The sequence below is a fragment of the Microcebus murinus genome, chromosome 11, assembly GCF_040939455.1.
Source record: "Microcebus murinus isolate Inina chromosome 11, M.murinus_Inina_mat1.0, whole genome shotgun sequence".
Classification (NCBI taxonomy): domain Eukaryota; kingdom Metazoa; phylum Chordata; class Mammalia; order Primates; family Cheirogaleidae; genus Microcebus; species Microcebus murinus.
In genome coordinates, this window is record NC_134114.1 from 50,571,461 (window position 1) to 50,586,313 (window position 14,853).

Genomic DNA, 14,853 nt, shown 5'->3' on the forward strand with positions numbered 1-14,853 from the left:
CTCTTGCCATGAAAGTAATATAGATAATGTAGGGATTTGGTTAGTGTCTTACTCATTGTATAGAGACTAAAATGACACTATCCTGTTCATTGTTGTACCTCACTGCCTAGCACAGTGCCCAACACACATCAGCCTGGCAATTCCAGAAAGTAGCTGTCAGATGAATTAAGTGAATGAATGTCCTTTCTTAAGTAGGAGAGTCAGGTAGCCAGGAATTGTGTATGACCCTGAAAGGCCAGTGTGGGTGCTATATGTTTGAATATACAGGTCTCGTGCCACACAGGCAAAAAGGTTGACACTGTTGTTCTAAAACTGCCTGGATCCCATCCCCAGGGATTGTTATTTAACTGATATGGTGTGCTTCATCAGAACATTTTTGTACCTTACCTAGGTGATCCTAACATGGAGCGAATTTTGAGAACCTTTGCTCCATATTGTACTAGAGTAGCCATTCTTTTTTTTTTTTTTTGAGATAGAATCTGACAGAGTCTTGCTTTGTCACCCCAGGTAGAGTGCAGTGGCATCATCATAGCTCACTGCAACCTGAAACTCCTGGGCTCAAGTGATCCTCAAGTGAACCTTAGTCTCCCGAATCTCTGGGACTGTAGGTGTGTGCCACCATGCCTGGCTAATTTTTTCTGTTTTTAGTAGAGACAGGGTCTCCCTCTTGCTCAGGCTGGTCTTGAACTCCTGACCTCAAGCGATCCTCCTGCCTCGGCCTCCCAGAGTGTTAGAATTACAGGTGTGAGCCCAGCCCAGGAGCAGTCATTCTTAGTATATGTTTTCTAGACCACTAGCATCAGCATTACCTGGAAACTTGTCCTACCCCAGACCTGCAGAGTCAGCAGCTCTGGGGCTGGTGTCAATAAATGTTTTAACAAGCCCTCTGGGTGATTCCATACACAGATACCTTTACTTTCAGTGATAATAATTTCATTTCAGTAATAATAGTTTCATTTACCAATATTTTTTTTAAATTATTGCAAATACTTTATATGTTCTCTTTGCTTGCCACCAAAAAGTGCTAACACGAAGTTGTTTTCATATGCATTTCAGCAAACCAAATCATTATGCACCAAGCAATGACATGTATGGTGGAGAGATGCATGTTCGACCAATGCTTTCTCAGCCAGCATATTCTTTTTACCCAGAAGATGAAATCCTTCACTTCTACAAATGGACCTCTCCTCCAGGAGTGATTCGGATTCTGTCTATGCTCATTATCGTGATGTGCATTGCCATCTTTGCCTGCGTTGCCTCCACACTTGCCTGGGACAGAGGCTATGGAACTTCCTTACTAGGTGGTGGTATAAACTACCCTTATGGAGGAAGTAGCTTTGGTGGCTACGGAAGTGGCTATGGTTATGGCTATGGCTATGGTTACGGCTATGGAAGCTATACGGATCCAAGAGCAGCAAAGGGCTTCCTGTTGGCCATGACTGCCTTTTGCTTCGTTGCTACATTGGTGATATTTGTTACCAGTGTTATAAGATCTGACATGTCCAGAACAAGAAGATACTACTTGATTGTGATAATAGTGAGTGCTGTCCTGGGCATCATGGTATTTATTTCCACAATTGTCTATATAATGGGAGTCAACCCAACTGCCCAGGCTTCTGGGTCTATATATGGTTCACAGATCTATGCCCTCTGCAACCAGTTTTATACGCCTGTGACTACTGGAATCTACGTGGATCAATATTTGTATCACTACTGTGTGGTGGATCCCCAGGAGGTATGAGTGCTGTTTTGGTTTTCTTCGTCCTCTCCTTGGTTCTCACCTTGGGATATGTAATAGAATCACTCTGGGAAGTTTTTAAAAATATTGATGCCAAGGCCCCACTTCTAATTAAATTAGAATCTGGGGGAGGGGCTGAGTGTCATTTTTAAGATATAATAAGAACAGTTCAGTGGTTTTTAGTATATTCACAGAATTGTGAACCCATCACCATAATCAATTTTAGAACACTTTCACTATTCCAGAAAGAAACTTGTACCTATTAACAGTCAGTTCTCATTTCCCTTACTCTCCCTAGCCCTAGGCAACCATGAATCCTGCCTCTATATATTTGCCTATTCTCTGGGTACTTCCTATAAATGGAATCACACATGGTCTTTTGTGATTGACTTCTTTCACTTAGTATAATGGTTTTAAGGTTTATTCATGTAACAGTCTTTCATGCCTGTTTATTGCTAACTAATATTCCAATGTATGGATATACCACATGCTATTTATCAGTTGGTGGATATTTGGGTGTTTCCACACTGGCTTTTATGAATAATGCTATGCACATTTGTGTACAAGTTTGTATATGAACCTATGTTTTAGTATCTCTCGAATTGGGTTTATACCTTGGGGTAGAATTGCTGGGTCATTTGGTGACTCTGTTTAAACCTTTGAGGAACTGCTAGACTTTTCTAAAGAATTTACACCATTTTACATGCCCACGAGAAATGCAGGAAGGTTCCAATTTTTTCACATCATTACCTCACAAGACAATAACTCTTATTATTCTCTGTTTTTTTTTTTGAGACAGAGTCTCACTCTGTTGCCTGGGCTAGAGTGCCATGGCATCAGCCTAGCTCACAGCAACCTCAAACTCCTGGGCCCAAGCAATCCTACTGCCTCAGCCTTCCAAGTAGCTGGGACTACAGGCATGCGCCACCATACCCGGCTGATTTTTTGCATATATTTTTAGTTGGCCAATTAATTTCTTTCTATTATTAGTAGAGTTGGGGTCTTGCTCTTGCTCAGGCTGGTTTCGAACTCCTCACCTTGAGTGATCCTCCTGTTTCAGCCTCCCAGAGTGCTAGGATTATAGGCATGAGCCACCGCTCCTGGCCTTTCATTGTGGTTTTGATTTGCATTTCCTTGATAGCTAATGATATTGAGCATCTTTTCATGTACTTATTGGCCATTTCTTTATCATCTTTGGATAAATGGTTATTCAGAATCTTAGCCTATTTTTAAATTGGGCTTTTTTCTTATTGAGTTGTAAGAATTCTTTATATATCTAGATATAAGTCCCTCATCAAATATTATTTACAAATATTTCTTCTTGTTTTCTCATTCTCTTTTTGCTTTCTTGATAGTGTCCTTTGCACAAAAAGTTTTAGTTTTGATGTCCAATTTAATCTTTTGTTGCTTGTGCTTTTGGTGTCATATCTAAGAATGATTTGCCTAATTCAGGGTCACAAAGATTTACTCCCATGTTTTCTAAGAGTTTTATAATATTAGCTCTTACAGTTAGGTCCATGATACATTTTGAGTTAATTTTGGGTATGGTGTAAGGAAGGGATCCAAAAGTTTTTGCATGTGGATATGCAATTGTCTTAGTATTATTTGGTAAAGGACTATTTCTCCATTAAATTTTCTTCATGCCTTTGTCAAAAATGAATTGATCATAAATGTGAACATTTATTTCTGAACTTTCAATTCCATTAATCTATATTTCTTTTCTTATGCTAGTATCATACTATCATGTTTACTGTAGTGTTGTAGTAAGTTTTGAAGTAGTAGAGTGAGAGTTCTCCAACTTTGTTCTTCAAAACTGCTTTGGCTAGAATCTGGGTTCCTTGAATTTCCATATGAATTTTAGGATCAGCTTATCCATTTCTGCAAAAAAGCCAGTTAGAACTTTGAAGTGTTGTGTTGAATTTGTAAGTCAATTTGGGGGGTAGTGTCATCTTTATAATTAAAGTCTTCTAACCCAGGAACATAAGGATGTCTCTCAATTTATGTAGGTCTTTAACTTCTTCCAAAGGTGTTTTGTAGTTTTTGGAGTGTTAAGTCAGTGTTTTTATTTATTTATGTATTCCATTAATTCATACATACATTCCAAGCTTTTAGACAAAGGTCAGTGCTTTTAAAAGCTGTGCAGGAGATTCAAATGTGTGGGTGGGGTTGAGAAAAAAACCTACCTTTAGTAACCATGAGTCATCCTAATTATATTAACAACTGAAACATTTCTGAGTTACTAATCTTTTTTCCCTTGTTTTTTTTTTTTTTGAGACAGAGTCTCGCTTATTGACCAGGCTAGAGTGAGTGCTGTGGCATCAGCCTAGCTCACAGCAACCTCAAACTCCTGGGCTCAAGCAATCCTTCTGTCTCAGCCTCCCGAGTAGCTGGGACTACAGGCATGCGCCACCATGCCCGGCTAATTTTATATATATATTAGTTGGCCACTTAATTTCTTTCTATTTATAGTAGAGACGGGGTCTTGCTCTTGCTCAGGCTGGTTTCGAACTCCTGACCTTGAGCAATCCGCCCGCCTCAGCCTCCCAGAGTGCTAGGATTACAGGCGTGAGCCACCGCGCCCGGGTTTTTCCCTTGTTTTGCTTCTTACATTGACTCAGGAATTCCCATTCTTTTACCTGAATGAGTCACTTTTTTGAGGTTAGACCTCTAATAACTGTCTCTGATGTTTCTGAAGACTGAAGGTTTTCCCTGGAGATTCAGATTTTCAGAATTCTTGTTACCATTCAGACCGTTCACCCGTGGTAAATAGGGACTGAGAGTTTGTGTGCTTATTGTACCATACCCTGCATCCCTCTTAGTCCTCTGATTACTTGAAACCTGTATTCTTTCAAAAAGGGATGTCACTGTCAGACAGCAGGAAGGAGAGCTTCCTTTTACCCATTAGCAGACATCCAGGGTGGAGGCTTGGTACCTGCCTCAAGTTCAAGTGCCTCCTAGGCCAACGTACCACTTACTATACCTATCAGATGCTGGGAGAATTGTCAAGAGTAGGAAGTGTCCTTGTCACAGGGCCCTTCCTAGTAAGTACAGAAAACTCCTGAAACAAATAAATCTGCCAAACCAAATGAATCATTAGTCCATTTGCACCAATTTATAGTTTGGTTAGATACATGTCTTCATCGTTTAAGATATCTATGAACTAAAATTTACATTCATTGTAAACAGATTTGCTAAGCATGCTAAGCAGAATACTGTTATGAACAAGATTAGAAGCATAATTTTCTATTTTAATGCTACTTTTGTTGATAGACTTTTTCAAGCACTTTAGAAATATACCAATGGTTAAGTTAATTTATTGGCCATCCTCATCTGTTTATAATAGTATGGCACAAGCCATAGTTTTTAAAGTGTATAAGCTTTGGAACCAGTTTTCTACAACTCTAAAATGGGGTGATGGTGGTACCTAACTTTAAGCATGTTCTGAGGATCAGGTCAAGTATTATGTTACGTGTGCATCTGTTTTCCTGGCCTTAGCCCAGTTGGGGTGGATTAGGTTTTATGATATGTCTAAAATCTGTTTGTTTCAGTTTTATATCAGTTAAATGACAGATATTTAGTAGGGCCTTAAGTAGATAAGCGTTTTAATAATTTGTAGAAGGTGGAATGTGATTAAGCAACTAAAGTCTAATTATGTCAATATCTCTATGCTCTTTTTAGGCCATTGCCATCGTACTGGGTTTCTTGGTTATTGTGGCTTTTGCTTTAATAATTTTCTTTGCTGTGAAAACTCGAAGAAAGATGGACCGGTATGACAAGTCCAATATTTTGTGGGACAAGGAACACATTTATGATGAGCAGCCCCCTAATGTCGAGGAGTGGGTAAGTATTAAAAAAAAACTTTCAATCTTTTATTAAAGTCCCAAGTTTCTGTCTGTACATTTTTAGTGTTAAACTTTCTTCTTAGAATTATTGTCTGTGTCTGCCAAAAGGATGACCATGGGGGGAAAAATATTGTCTGTATGTGTTGCAAACATTGTTGCTTTAGTTTGAACTCAGAAGTAGAGGGTGGGATAAGTGGGAACTGTTTTACTACAAGGTAAAAACCAGATTTCCATTTTCAAGGAGTGGATCTAGGTTCTGAAAAGAAATGGCATCTCAGATAAATCATTCAAAAAAGAACTTGGCCTTGGCAAAGAAAACCAGCTCCTTCCCTCTATCCTCTTTGATTTTTCTGCTCATCATTTTGTTTTGTTTGTTTGTTTTGTTTTTAAGGTCGTCTTTTCTTTCTCCTTATTCTAACATAGTTTAAATAGGCAGGGACTTTATTGCCCTTTTTATTTTATTATTATATTTTATGTATGTATGTATGTATGTATTTATATAGAGAGAAAGAGAGAGACAGAGTCTCGCTTTGTTGCCCAGGCTAGAGTGAGTGCTGTGGCATCAGCCTAGCTCACAGCAACCTTAAACTCCTGGGCTCAAGCAATCCTATTGCCTCAGCCTCCAGAGTAGCTGGGACCACAGGCATGCACCACCATGCCCAGCTAATTTTTTTGTATGTATATTAGTTGGCCAATTAATTTCTTTCTATTTATAGTAGAGACGGTGTCTTGCTCTTGCTCAGGCTGGTTTCGAACTCCTGATCTCAAGCAATACTTGACCTGATCCTCAGAACATGCTTAAAGTTAGGTACCACTATTAGCCCATTTTAGAGTTGTAGAAAACTGGTTCCAAAGCTTATACACTTTATTTTTTTTTAAATTTTTTTTTATTTTTTTATTTTTTTCTTTTTTTTTCAGGCCCTACAGCACTGAACTTATACACTTTAAAAACTATGGCTTGTGCCATACTATTATAAACAGATGAGGATGGCCAATAAATTAACTTAACCATTGGTATATTTCTAAAGTGCTTGAAAAAGTCTATCAACAAAAGTAGCTTTAAAATAGAAAATCATGCTTCTAATCTTGTTCATAACACATGCTTAGCAAATCTGTTTACAATGAACGTAAATTTTAGTTCATAGATCACCAACCTGGGCCTCCCAGAGTGCTAGGATTACAGGCGTGAGCCACCGCGCCTGGCCTCTGCTCATCATTTTGGAGGAAACACTGTTGCCCAGCATGCTGTCTGGAGTTGAGATTGGCAAGGGTGTTTTTGGAATGGTAGCAGGTGGCAGGCCTTTTAAACTTTCTACATAGATAACAGCATGGCAAATCACAGTGACTAATTCTGCAATAACATTTACCCATGAAATACTTTAGTGAGGCAAAGAGAGATTAGAGAAATTTCCTCATTTTCCGTATAATATTAATAGTACTGGCTTCATATATGATGTAATTTGCTGAAAGCACGGAATGTCTTTGTCCTCCAAAATACCTCCCAAATGAGTGTTGCTAAAACTGCCTGCAGTAATGTTTGGAGTGAGACTTTGTTTCTCAGAAATCCTCTGTTAGGATGGTGTTGGAAGCCACTGCAGAAACTGCCATCACAAGTTTCCTTTGACTAGATAGATTTCTCGTGGTGAAAGTTAAGAATACTGCCCCTGGGTTCAGGGGAGATTCATTTTGGCCTGTGGAAGTGGGGTTAAGGGCTAAGGGTAATGAAGCTGGTTGGGGCTGAGACAAAGACATTGATATCTTGAAGGCTCCTTTAGCTGTAGTATTTTTTTTTTTTTTTGAGACAGAGTCTCATTCTGTTGCCCAGGCTAGAGTGCCATGGTGTCAGCCTAGCTCACAGCAACCTCAAACTCCTGGGCTCAAGCATCCTACTGCCTCAGCCTCCCGAGTAGCTGGGACTACAGGCATGCGACACCATGCCTGGCTAATTTTTTCTAGATATATTAGTTGGTCAATTAATTTCTTTCATATTTATAGTAGAGACGGGGTCTTGCTCTTGCTCAGGCTGGTTTCGAACTTCTGACCTGGAGCAATGTGCCCACCTTGGCCTCCCAGAGTGCTAGGATTACAGGCGTGAGCCACCGCACCTGGCCCCTGCCCTCTACTTGAAGCCCTGGGTCTGTTCTGTTCTTCTTGTATAGAGTGTGAAGGTGTTGGGAGTGTTTTCTTTCGACCTTTACCTCCAGGCAAAGCCACCTTGTAGATGGAATGGGACTGTCTGTTGTGAACTATGAAGTAAATGTTTCCCTGAGAGTTTCTGGGTGTGTCAGTTTTCACTGGCTGTTAGATGTGTTTACTTAAGGTTTCGAGAGGCTTTAAAAAAAAAACAAGCCCGACTCAAGGGAGACCAGTGCCAGTAAGACTGGAGTCCCAGTGAACTTTGGCCTCTCATCTGATTTTACTGTCATGAGGTTTAATCAGTTCTAGTTGCTTTTGATAATTTGGGAAAAGATAGCCATATATGGAGGTGGTGATGATGATTAAGCTGAAAGGACGACTTAACTTTTAAAAAGGTTATTATTTTTATAGAACTTCCTTCCTGAATCTCTGGAAATTTGACAGCCCATGGGTTGTTTCATGTGTGGACTTCATTGTTTTCTCTCTAGTTACATGTTGTCCATTGTATGAAACGTAAAGAATCATCTGTTAAATAGCAGATGTATGATTTTGCCCAACTAATGTCTTACATGATACTTAACCACATGCCAATCCCTCACTTCTTTCCTTCTCTTCAGTTTCCCCAGCTGAAATGCCCGAGAAAGGCTCTTTGAAAGAAGTTATTTTGGAGGTAGTTTTAGATACAGGTATTTTGCTTTTCCTTCTGTTCGCCACTCACCTGCCCAAGTTCAAGTTGCTGAAGTCAATACCACGTTCTCATTCTTTCCTCAATTGGCTGCAACAACCAGATGCAGCCTATTATTACTCTTGTTTCTCTGCTCTTGTGTCCCTCAACTTTCTGCTTGATTGGTTTCAGTCTGATAATGTGGCTGTGGCGATGGAATTGTGTGACCCTGTTTCTAAAATGCCAGACAGTGGAGTGGATTATCGATTTTTCTTCCTTTTGGTCATTAGAAATCAATACCATCAAAATAGTCTCCACTTAAAATAATGGAAGAGAATCTAGAATTAACTGCTTATGCTAGGTGAGGATTAAAATTTGGGTTCTACTGATTGGAGAGCTAAGACAAGATACTCCCCCTATAGCTAATAATTGTTGGTTGGGGAAAAGAAAAACTTATGAAAGCAACAATTTTTTTGTGGGGTGGGGACAAGGTCTTGCTCTGTCACCCCAGCTAAAGTGCAGTGGTATCATCATAACTCACTGCAACCTCAAACTCCTAGACACAAGTATCCTCAGGCCTCAGCTCCCCAGTAGCTGGGACTACAGGTGCATGCCATGACACCCAGCTAATTTTTATATTTCAAGTAGAGACAGGGTCTCACTCTTGCTCAGGCTGGTCTCAAACTCTTGAGCAGCATAAGCGATGTTCCTGCCTTTGCCTCCCAGAGGGCTAGGATTACAGGGGTGAGCCGCTGAAAGTCACAATTAGTTAGCTATTCAATATTAGTTTACTCCCTCCCTACAAATTGGGGTAGGTCTAGAAATTTATTACTGTATTAAATCTTACTGTCTTTTTTGGATTTTTAACATCTTTAGGATTATAGTCCCCCAGAGCAGGTCAAAAGCCGAGCCTTCAGAATTTTTTTTTTTTTTTTTTTTTTTGAGACAGAGTCTCACTTTGTTGCCCATTCTAGAGTGAGTGCCGTGGCGTCAGCCTAGCTCACAGCAACCTCAAACTCCTGGGCTCCAGTGATCCTTCTGCCTCAGCCTCCCGGGTAGCTGGGACTACAGGCATGCGCCACCATGCCCGGCTAATTTTTTATATATATATCAGTTGGCCAATTAATTTCTTTCTATTTATAGTAGAGACGGGTCTCGCTCTTGCTCAGGCTGGTTTTGAACTCCTGACCTTGAGCAATCCGCCCGCCTCGGCCTCCCAAGAGCTAGGATTACAGGTGTGAGCCACAGCGCCCGGCCTGAGCCTTCAGAATTTTAAACAGGTTTTAGCCTGATTGTATTATCTATAAGAAAACTTGCAGTTTTCTAATTTCCTGTTTCCCCAACACTGTGGTTTTTCTGCCTTCCTAGGGATTTTTAGGGTTTTTTTCTCTCCCTTTTCTGGATATCTTGTTCTCTGTAAAATAAATAGGTATGTTTGCACACAGTTTTGTGTTGTTAACCTGGTCCTAGGGATTTTTAGAGTTTTTTTCTCTCCCTTTTCTGGATATCTTGTTCTCTGTAAAATAAATAGGTATGTTTGCACACAGTTTTGTGTTGTTAACCTGGTCCTTTATAGTCTCCCAATTAAATGTGTACCTGTTGTTGTATTTTAAATGTTTTAAGATTCTTTTAATTAAATTTGCATATCTGTTTTGTTATGCTCTCAAACCCCAGATCTAATTGTTGTTTTTTCTGAATTATTAGTAAATATTTTATGTTTGTAAGTATAGATAATCTTTAAAATATAGTGAAGACGAGGGCACAGTGGCTCATGCCTATAATCCCACACTTTGGGGGGCTAAGGTTGGGGGATCACTTAAGCCCAGGAGTTTGAGACCAGCCTGGGAAACATAGTGAGACCCTTGTCTCTATAAAAAATAAAAAAAATTTAGCTGGGCATGATGATGCATGCCTGTAGTCCTAGCTATTCTGGAAGTTGAGGCAGGAGGATTGCTTGAACCCAGGAGTTTGAGGTTGCAGTGACCTATGATTATGCCATTGCACCCCAGCCTGGGCAACAGAATGAGACCCTATCTCAAACAACAGACAAATACAGTGAAGTATAGTCATTCCTTGGTGTATATATAGAGGATTGGTTCCAGAACTGCCTGGGTACACCCAAATCGATGCATACTCAAGTCCTACAGTTAGCCCTGTAGAACCTACAGTATATGAAAAGTTGGCCCTTTGTATACCTGGGTTTCATAACCCTTGCATACTATATTTTCGATCCATGTTTGGCTGAAAAAAATCTGCATATAAGTGGATCCTCAAATTTCAAACATGTATTGTTCAAGGGTCAACCATATAAAGAAAATTCTGTCACCTTCAGTTACTACTTTGGTGTATTTTCTTTTTTCTCCTTTTCCCTTTCTACTACTTATTCTATTTTTTTTGTTTTTGAGACAGAGTTTCACTTTGTTGCCCAGGCTGGAGTGAGTGCCGTGGCATCAGCCTAGCTCACAGCAACCTCAAACTCCTGGGCTCAAGCGATCCTCCTGCCTCAGTCTCCCAAGTAGCTGGGACTACAGGCATGCGCCACCATGCCCGGCTAATTTTTTTCTATATATATTAGTTGGCCAATTAATTTCTTTCTATTTATAGTAGAGACAGGGTCTTGCTCTTGCTCAGGCTGGTTTCGAACTCCTGACCTTGAGCAAACCGCCCGCCTTGGCCTCCCAGAGTGCTAGGATTACAGGCATGAGCCACCTCGCCCGACCTACTACTTATTCTAAATCAGAAGTATGCTCATATTCTCTAGTGTAAAATCTTTCCTTTTATTTATTTATTTATTTTTAAGAGATAGGATCTTACTGTCTCCCAGGCTAGAGTGCAGTGGCCAGTCACAGCTTCCTGTAATCTTGAATTCTTGGGCTCAAGAGATCCTCCTGCCCACCATGCTCAGCTATTTTTTTTTTTTTTAATTTTAAAATATTAAGGAGGTACAAAAGTTTTTGTTACATAGCCTGAGTCAGGGCTATAAATGTGCCCCTCACTTGAATAGTGTTCATTGTACCTATTAGGTGGGTTTTTGTCCCTCCCCTACTCCCCCCTGTTTTGCTTTTTTGGTTTTGTTTTTTCAAAGTAGAGACAGAGTCTTGCTTTGCTGCCCAGGCTGGTCTCAAACTCCTGGCCTCAAGCAACACTCCCTCCTCCAACTCCCAAAGTGCTGAGATTACAGGTGTGAGCCACTGCTCCCAGCCCCTAACTTTTTTGACTTAATATTCTATTGTAATCATTTTATCATGTCATTAAATGTTCCTCACAAACATTTTTGATGCTGTTAAAAACTTGTTGAAGTATAATATATGTATCTATACAAACACAGGGTGTAAAGTACATCGAGTGCACTCATTTAATTGTAAGGCTTGGAAATTTTTACGCTTATGTGCCCATATAACCAATGCCCAGATTAAGATAAAGAACATTCTGATGTTGGTGGATTCCTTTTGCCTCTTCTCAGCATCTCCAGAGGGTGATACCTACTCTTAGTTCTGTCACATCAATTAGTTTTACCTGTTCTTAAACAGGAATTACGTACCATGTGCTTTTGTGACCACTCAATGTAGTGTCTACAGGATTTGTTCATATTGTTGCTTTTATTGGTATCATTTTGTGTTTTTCTTTTTTAATTTATTTATTTTTCCTGTGGACCTCATCTGACTGGAGATTGTGTTTTTATTTATGTATTTTTTTTGCAAGATAAAAGCTTTGCTAATTATTGCATATTTAAAAGTCCATGGTCTGAATTAAAACAAAACAGGTTTTTAGGGAAATGGCTCTTTGTGTCATTGTGTTCCCATTTGCCCATTTCTGGGTGTCTTTCCTTAGCCTCTCCCTCTCTCATACATGCTCAGTTTATTGTGATTCCTTTCCTTGTTTTATTTTCTGAAAATAGACTTCCTTATTTTTGTTGTTTCACACAAAAGTTAGCTCACTGCTTACACCATTCTGCTTGTACCTTACCCTCTTGACTTTACAGTGTACTTGTTGCCTGGTGTATGGATGTACAATGGTTTATGTAACTAATCCATCATTGCTGGATATATTTGCTGTTTAATATCAACGATAGTGACATTTGGAAAAAAAACTTTATATGCTCTGTATATAAGTTTATGCATGTAGACTTTTGTAGAATAGATTCTCGAGAGTGGTATTACTGGGTCCAGGGAAAGACCTGGTAATTTTGATAGATACTGAGAAATTGCCCTTCATAGGAATTGTGCCAATTTATACAACCATCAGTGATGTATGAAATTCTGTTTGCACACATCTTTGCTAATTAGCATTCCATTGTACAAATGTATTTGGCAAATCTCTTTATTGTTGCTTATTAGGTTTTTTCTATTTCTGCCTATTTTAAAGATGAATTTTGTTTGCAGAGGTTTGCAGTAATTTCTTGATATAAAAGTAATACAAGTTTTATTAAAACAAAATGCAAATAGTATAGAAAAAATAAGGAATAAAAAAATGGAAATGTCTCCTCCCTTTTTCCTCAGTTTCCCATTGCAGCCACTTAATAACACTTTAACAGATAGGTTTATATCCTTCTAGAGTTTAAAAAAATTCTTGGCCGGCCAGATCACGCCTGTAATCCTAGCACTCTGGGAGGCCGAGGTGGGGGGATTGCTCGAGGTCAGGAGTTCGAAACCAGCCTGAGCAAGAGCAAGACCCTGTCTCTACTATAAGTAGAAAGAAATTATAATTGGCCAACTAATATATATAGAAAAAATTAGCCGGGCATGGTGGTGCATGCCTGTAGTCCCAGCTACTCGGGAGGTTGAGGCAGTAGGATTGCTTGAGCCCAGGAGTTTGAGGTTGCTGTGAGCTAGGCTGACGCTACGGCACTCACTCTAGCCTGGGCAACAAAGCAAGACTCTGTCTCAAAAAAAAAAAAAAAATTCTGTACAGTTAATGACTTTATACCTTCTAAGACATACTCCCTTATTCCCCTCAATTCAGATTTTTTTGGAAATAGGTACTTATTGATATAGTGTGGATGATCCCCCCACCTGGCCTCTTTTGAACGCCATCTGTGTCTACAGTCACAGACACAAAGTTGGTACTGTGTAGCAGAGTGGGTATAGATTGGAGCCAAACTGCTATTATACTCCAGCCTGGTTAATATTTGAAAAATACTTAGAATAATGCCCTGCATGTGGTAAATAATGTGATATTATTTTTAATAATTTAGTGGTTTTTACTTTATAAAAAATATCCTTGCATATAGTATCTTGGCACGTGCCTTTCTTAGCATTATGTAGTAAGATTCATCCATGTCATTGTATGTAGCTGCAGACCATTTTCTGATCCTCTTTTTTTTTTTTTTTTTTTTTTTTTTGAGACAGAGTCTCCCTTTGTTGCCCAGGCTAGAGTGAGTGCCGTGGCTTCAGCCTAGCTCACAGCAACCTCCAACTCCTGGGCTCGAACAATCCTTCTGCCTCAGCCTCCCGAGTAGCTGGGACTACAGGCATGCACCACCATGCCCGGCTAATTTTTTTTTTTTCTATATATATTAGTTGGCCAATTAATTTCTTTCTGTTTATAGTAGAGACGGGGTCTCGCTCTTGCTCAGGCTGGTTTCGAACTCCTGACCTCGAGCAATCCGCCCGCCTCAGCCTCCCAGAGAGCTAGGATGACAGGCGTGAGCCACCGCGCCTGGCTGATCCTCTATTTTGTAACATTTCATAACAGTTTATAGAGTTTCCTGTTGATGTGCTTTCGGATTATTAAGAGAACATTAAAAATGCAATGAATATTCTTAAATCATCTACACTTGTGCAAGTTTCTTGTGGGTATGTACCTGAGTGAAACTCCTGGGGTAAAGAGTTGGTGAATCTCTATAAAATAATGCCAGATTACTTTTCAAAGTTTACCCATTTATTATATAATCTCACCAGCAACTCTTAGTTTTGTTAGACTTCATACTGTTTGCCAGTCATATATGTGTAAAAGTATATCACTGTTGTCTCTGTATCTTTTCTGAAAATGGTATGTTACTGGCCTAATGTGTTTTCTCTTTTCTCTTTTGGCAATTGTTGAGGTGGCAAAATTCTACCAGTTTCTGTGATACTCTTGATTCTTATAAGGTTTGATGGGGTAAAGGTCAACTTTTATGAGCCATAGTTCTAAGGTAGCATAATCTAGTGCATGATCATTAGTGTACTTTTCACAAATGACTAACCGATTATAGATATGACAAGCCAAAGTGCGTTTCCCCCTTCAATTTGGAAAGATGTATTCTTTCCCTTTTCTGTTGTCTTTATTGTAAGACAGAGGTGTTTTTCATTGTGAGAATAAACTCATGATTCCATTGTAGTAAAAGTAGATAACCTTAAGTGCTCTTCTCATGTTCAGTGAACCTCCTTCCCCACTGTTGCTCTAGGTTAGTCTACTACACACAAGTCAGAAAACCAGACACTGCTGGGTTTGTACATTACTACAGGCAAAGGAGACCCTTCACTTTAGGTCTT

At 39.5% G+C, this 14,853-nt stretch overlaps 1 protein-coding gene across 3 annotated transcripts in view; it reads left to right on the plus strand.

Annotated features, from left to right (window-relative positions):
* Positions 1-14,853, plus strand: part of OCLN (occludin) — a 60,203-nt gene that overhangs the window by 16,178 nt on the left and 29,172 nt on the right. For all 3 annotated transcript variants that reach the window (XM_012783150.3, XM_012783142.3, XM_012783161.3), the window contains exons 3-4: positions 1,057-1,735; positions 5,417-5,578. In XM_012783150.3, coding sequence (XP_012638604.1) covers positions 1,057-1,735; positions 5,417-5,578 — 841 coding nt within the window. The remainder of the gene's footprint in view (positions 1-1,056; positions 1,736-5,416; positions 5,579-14,853) is intronic.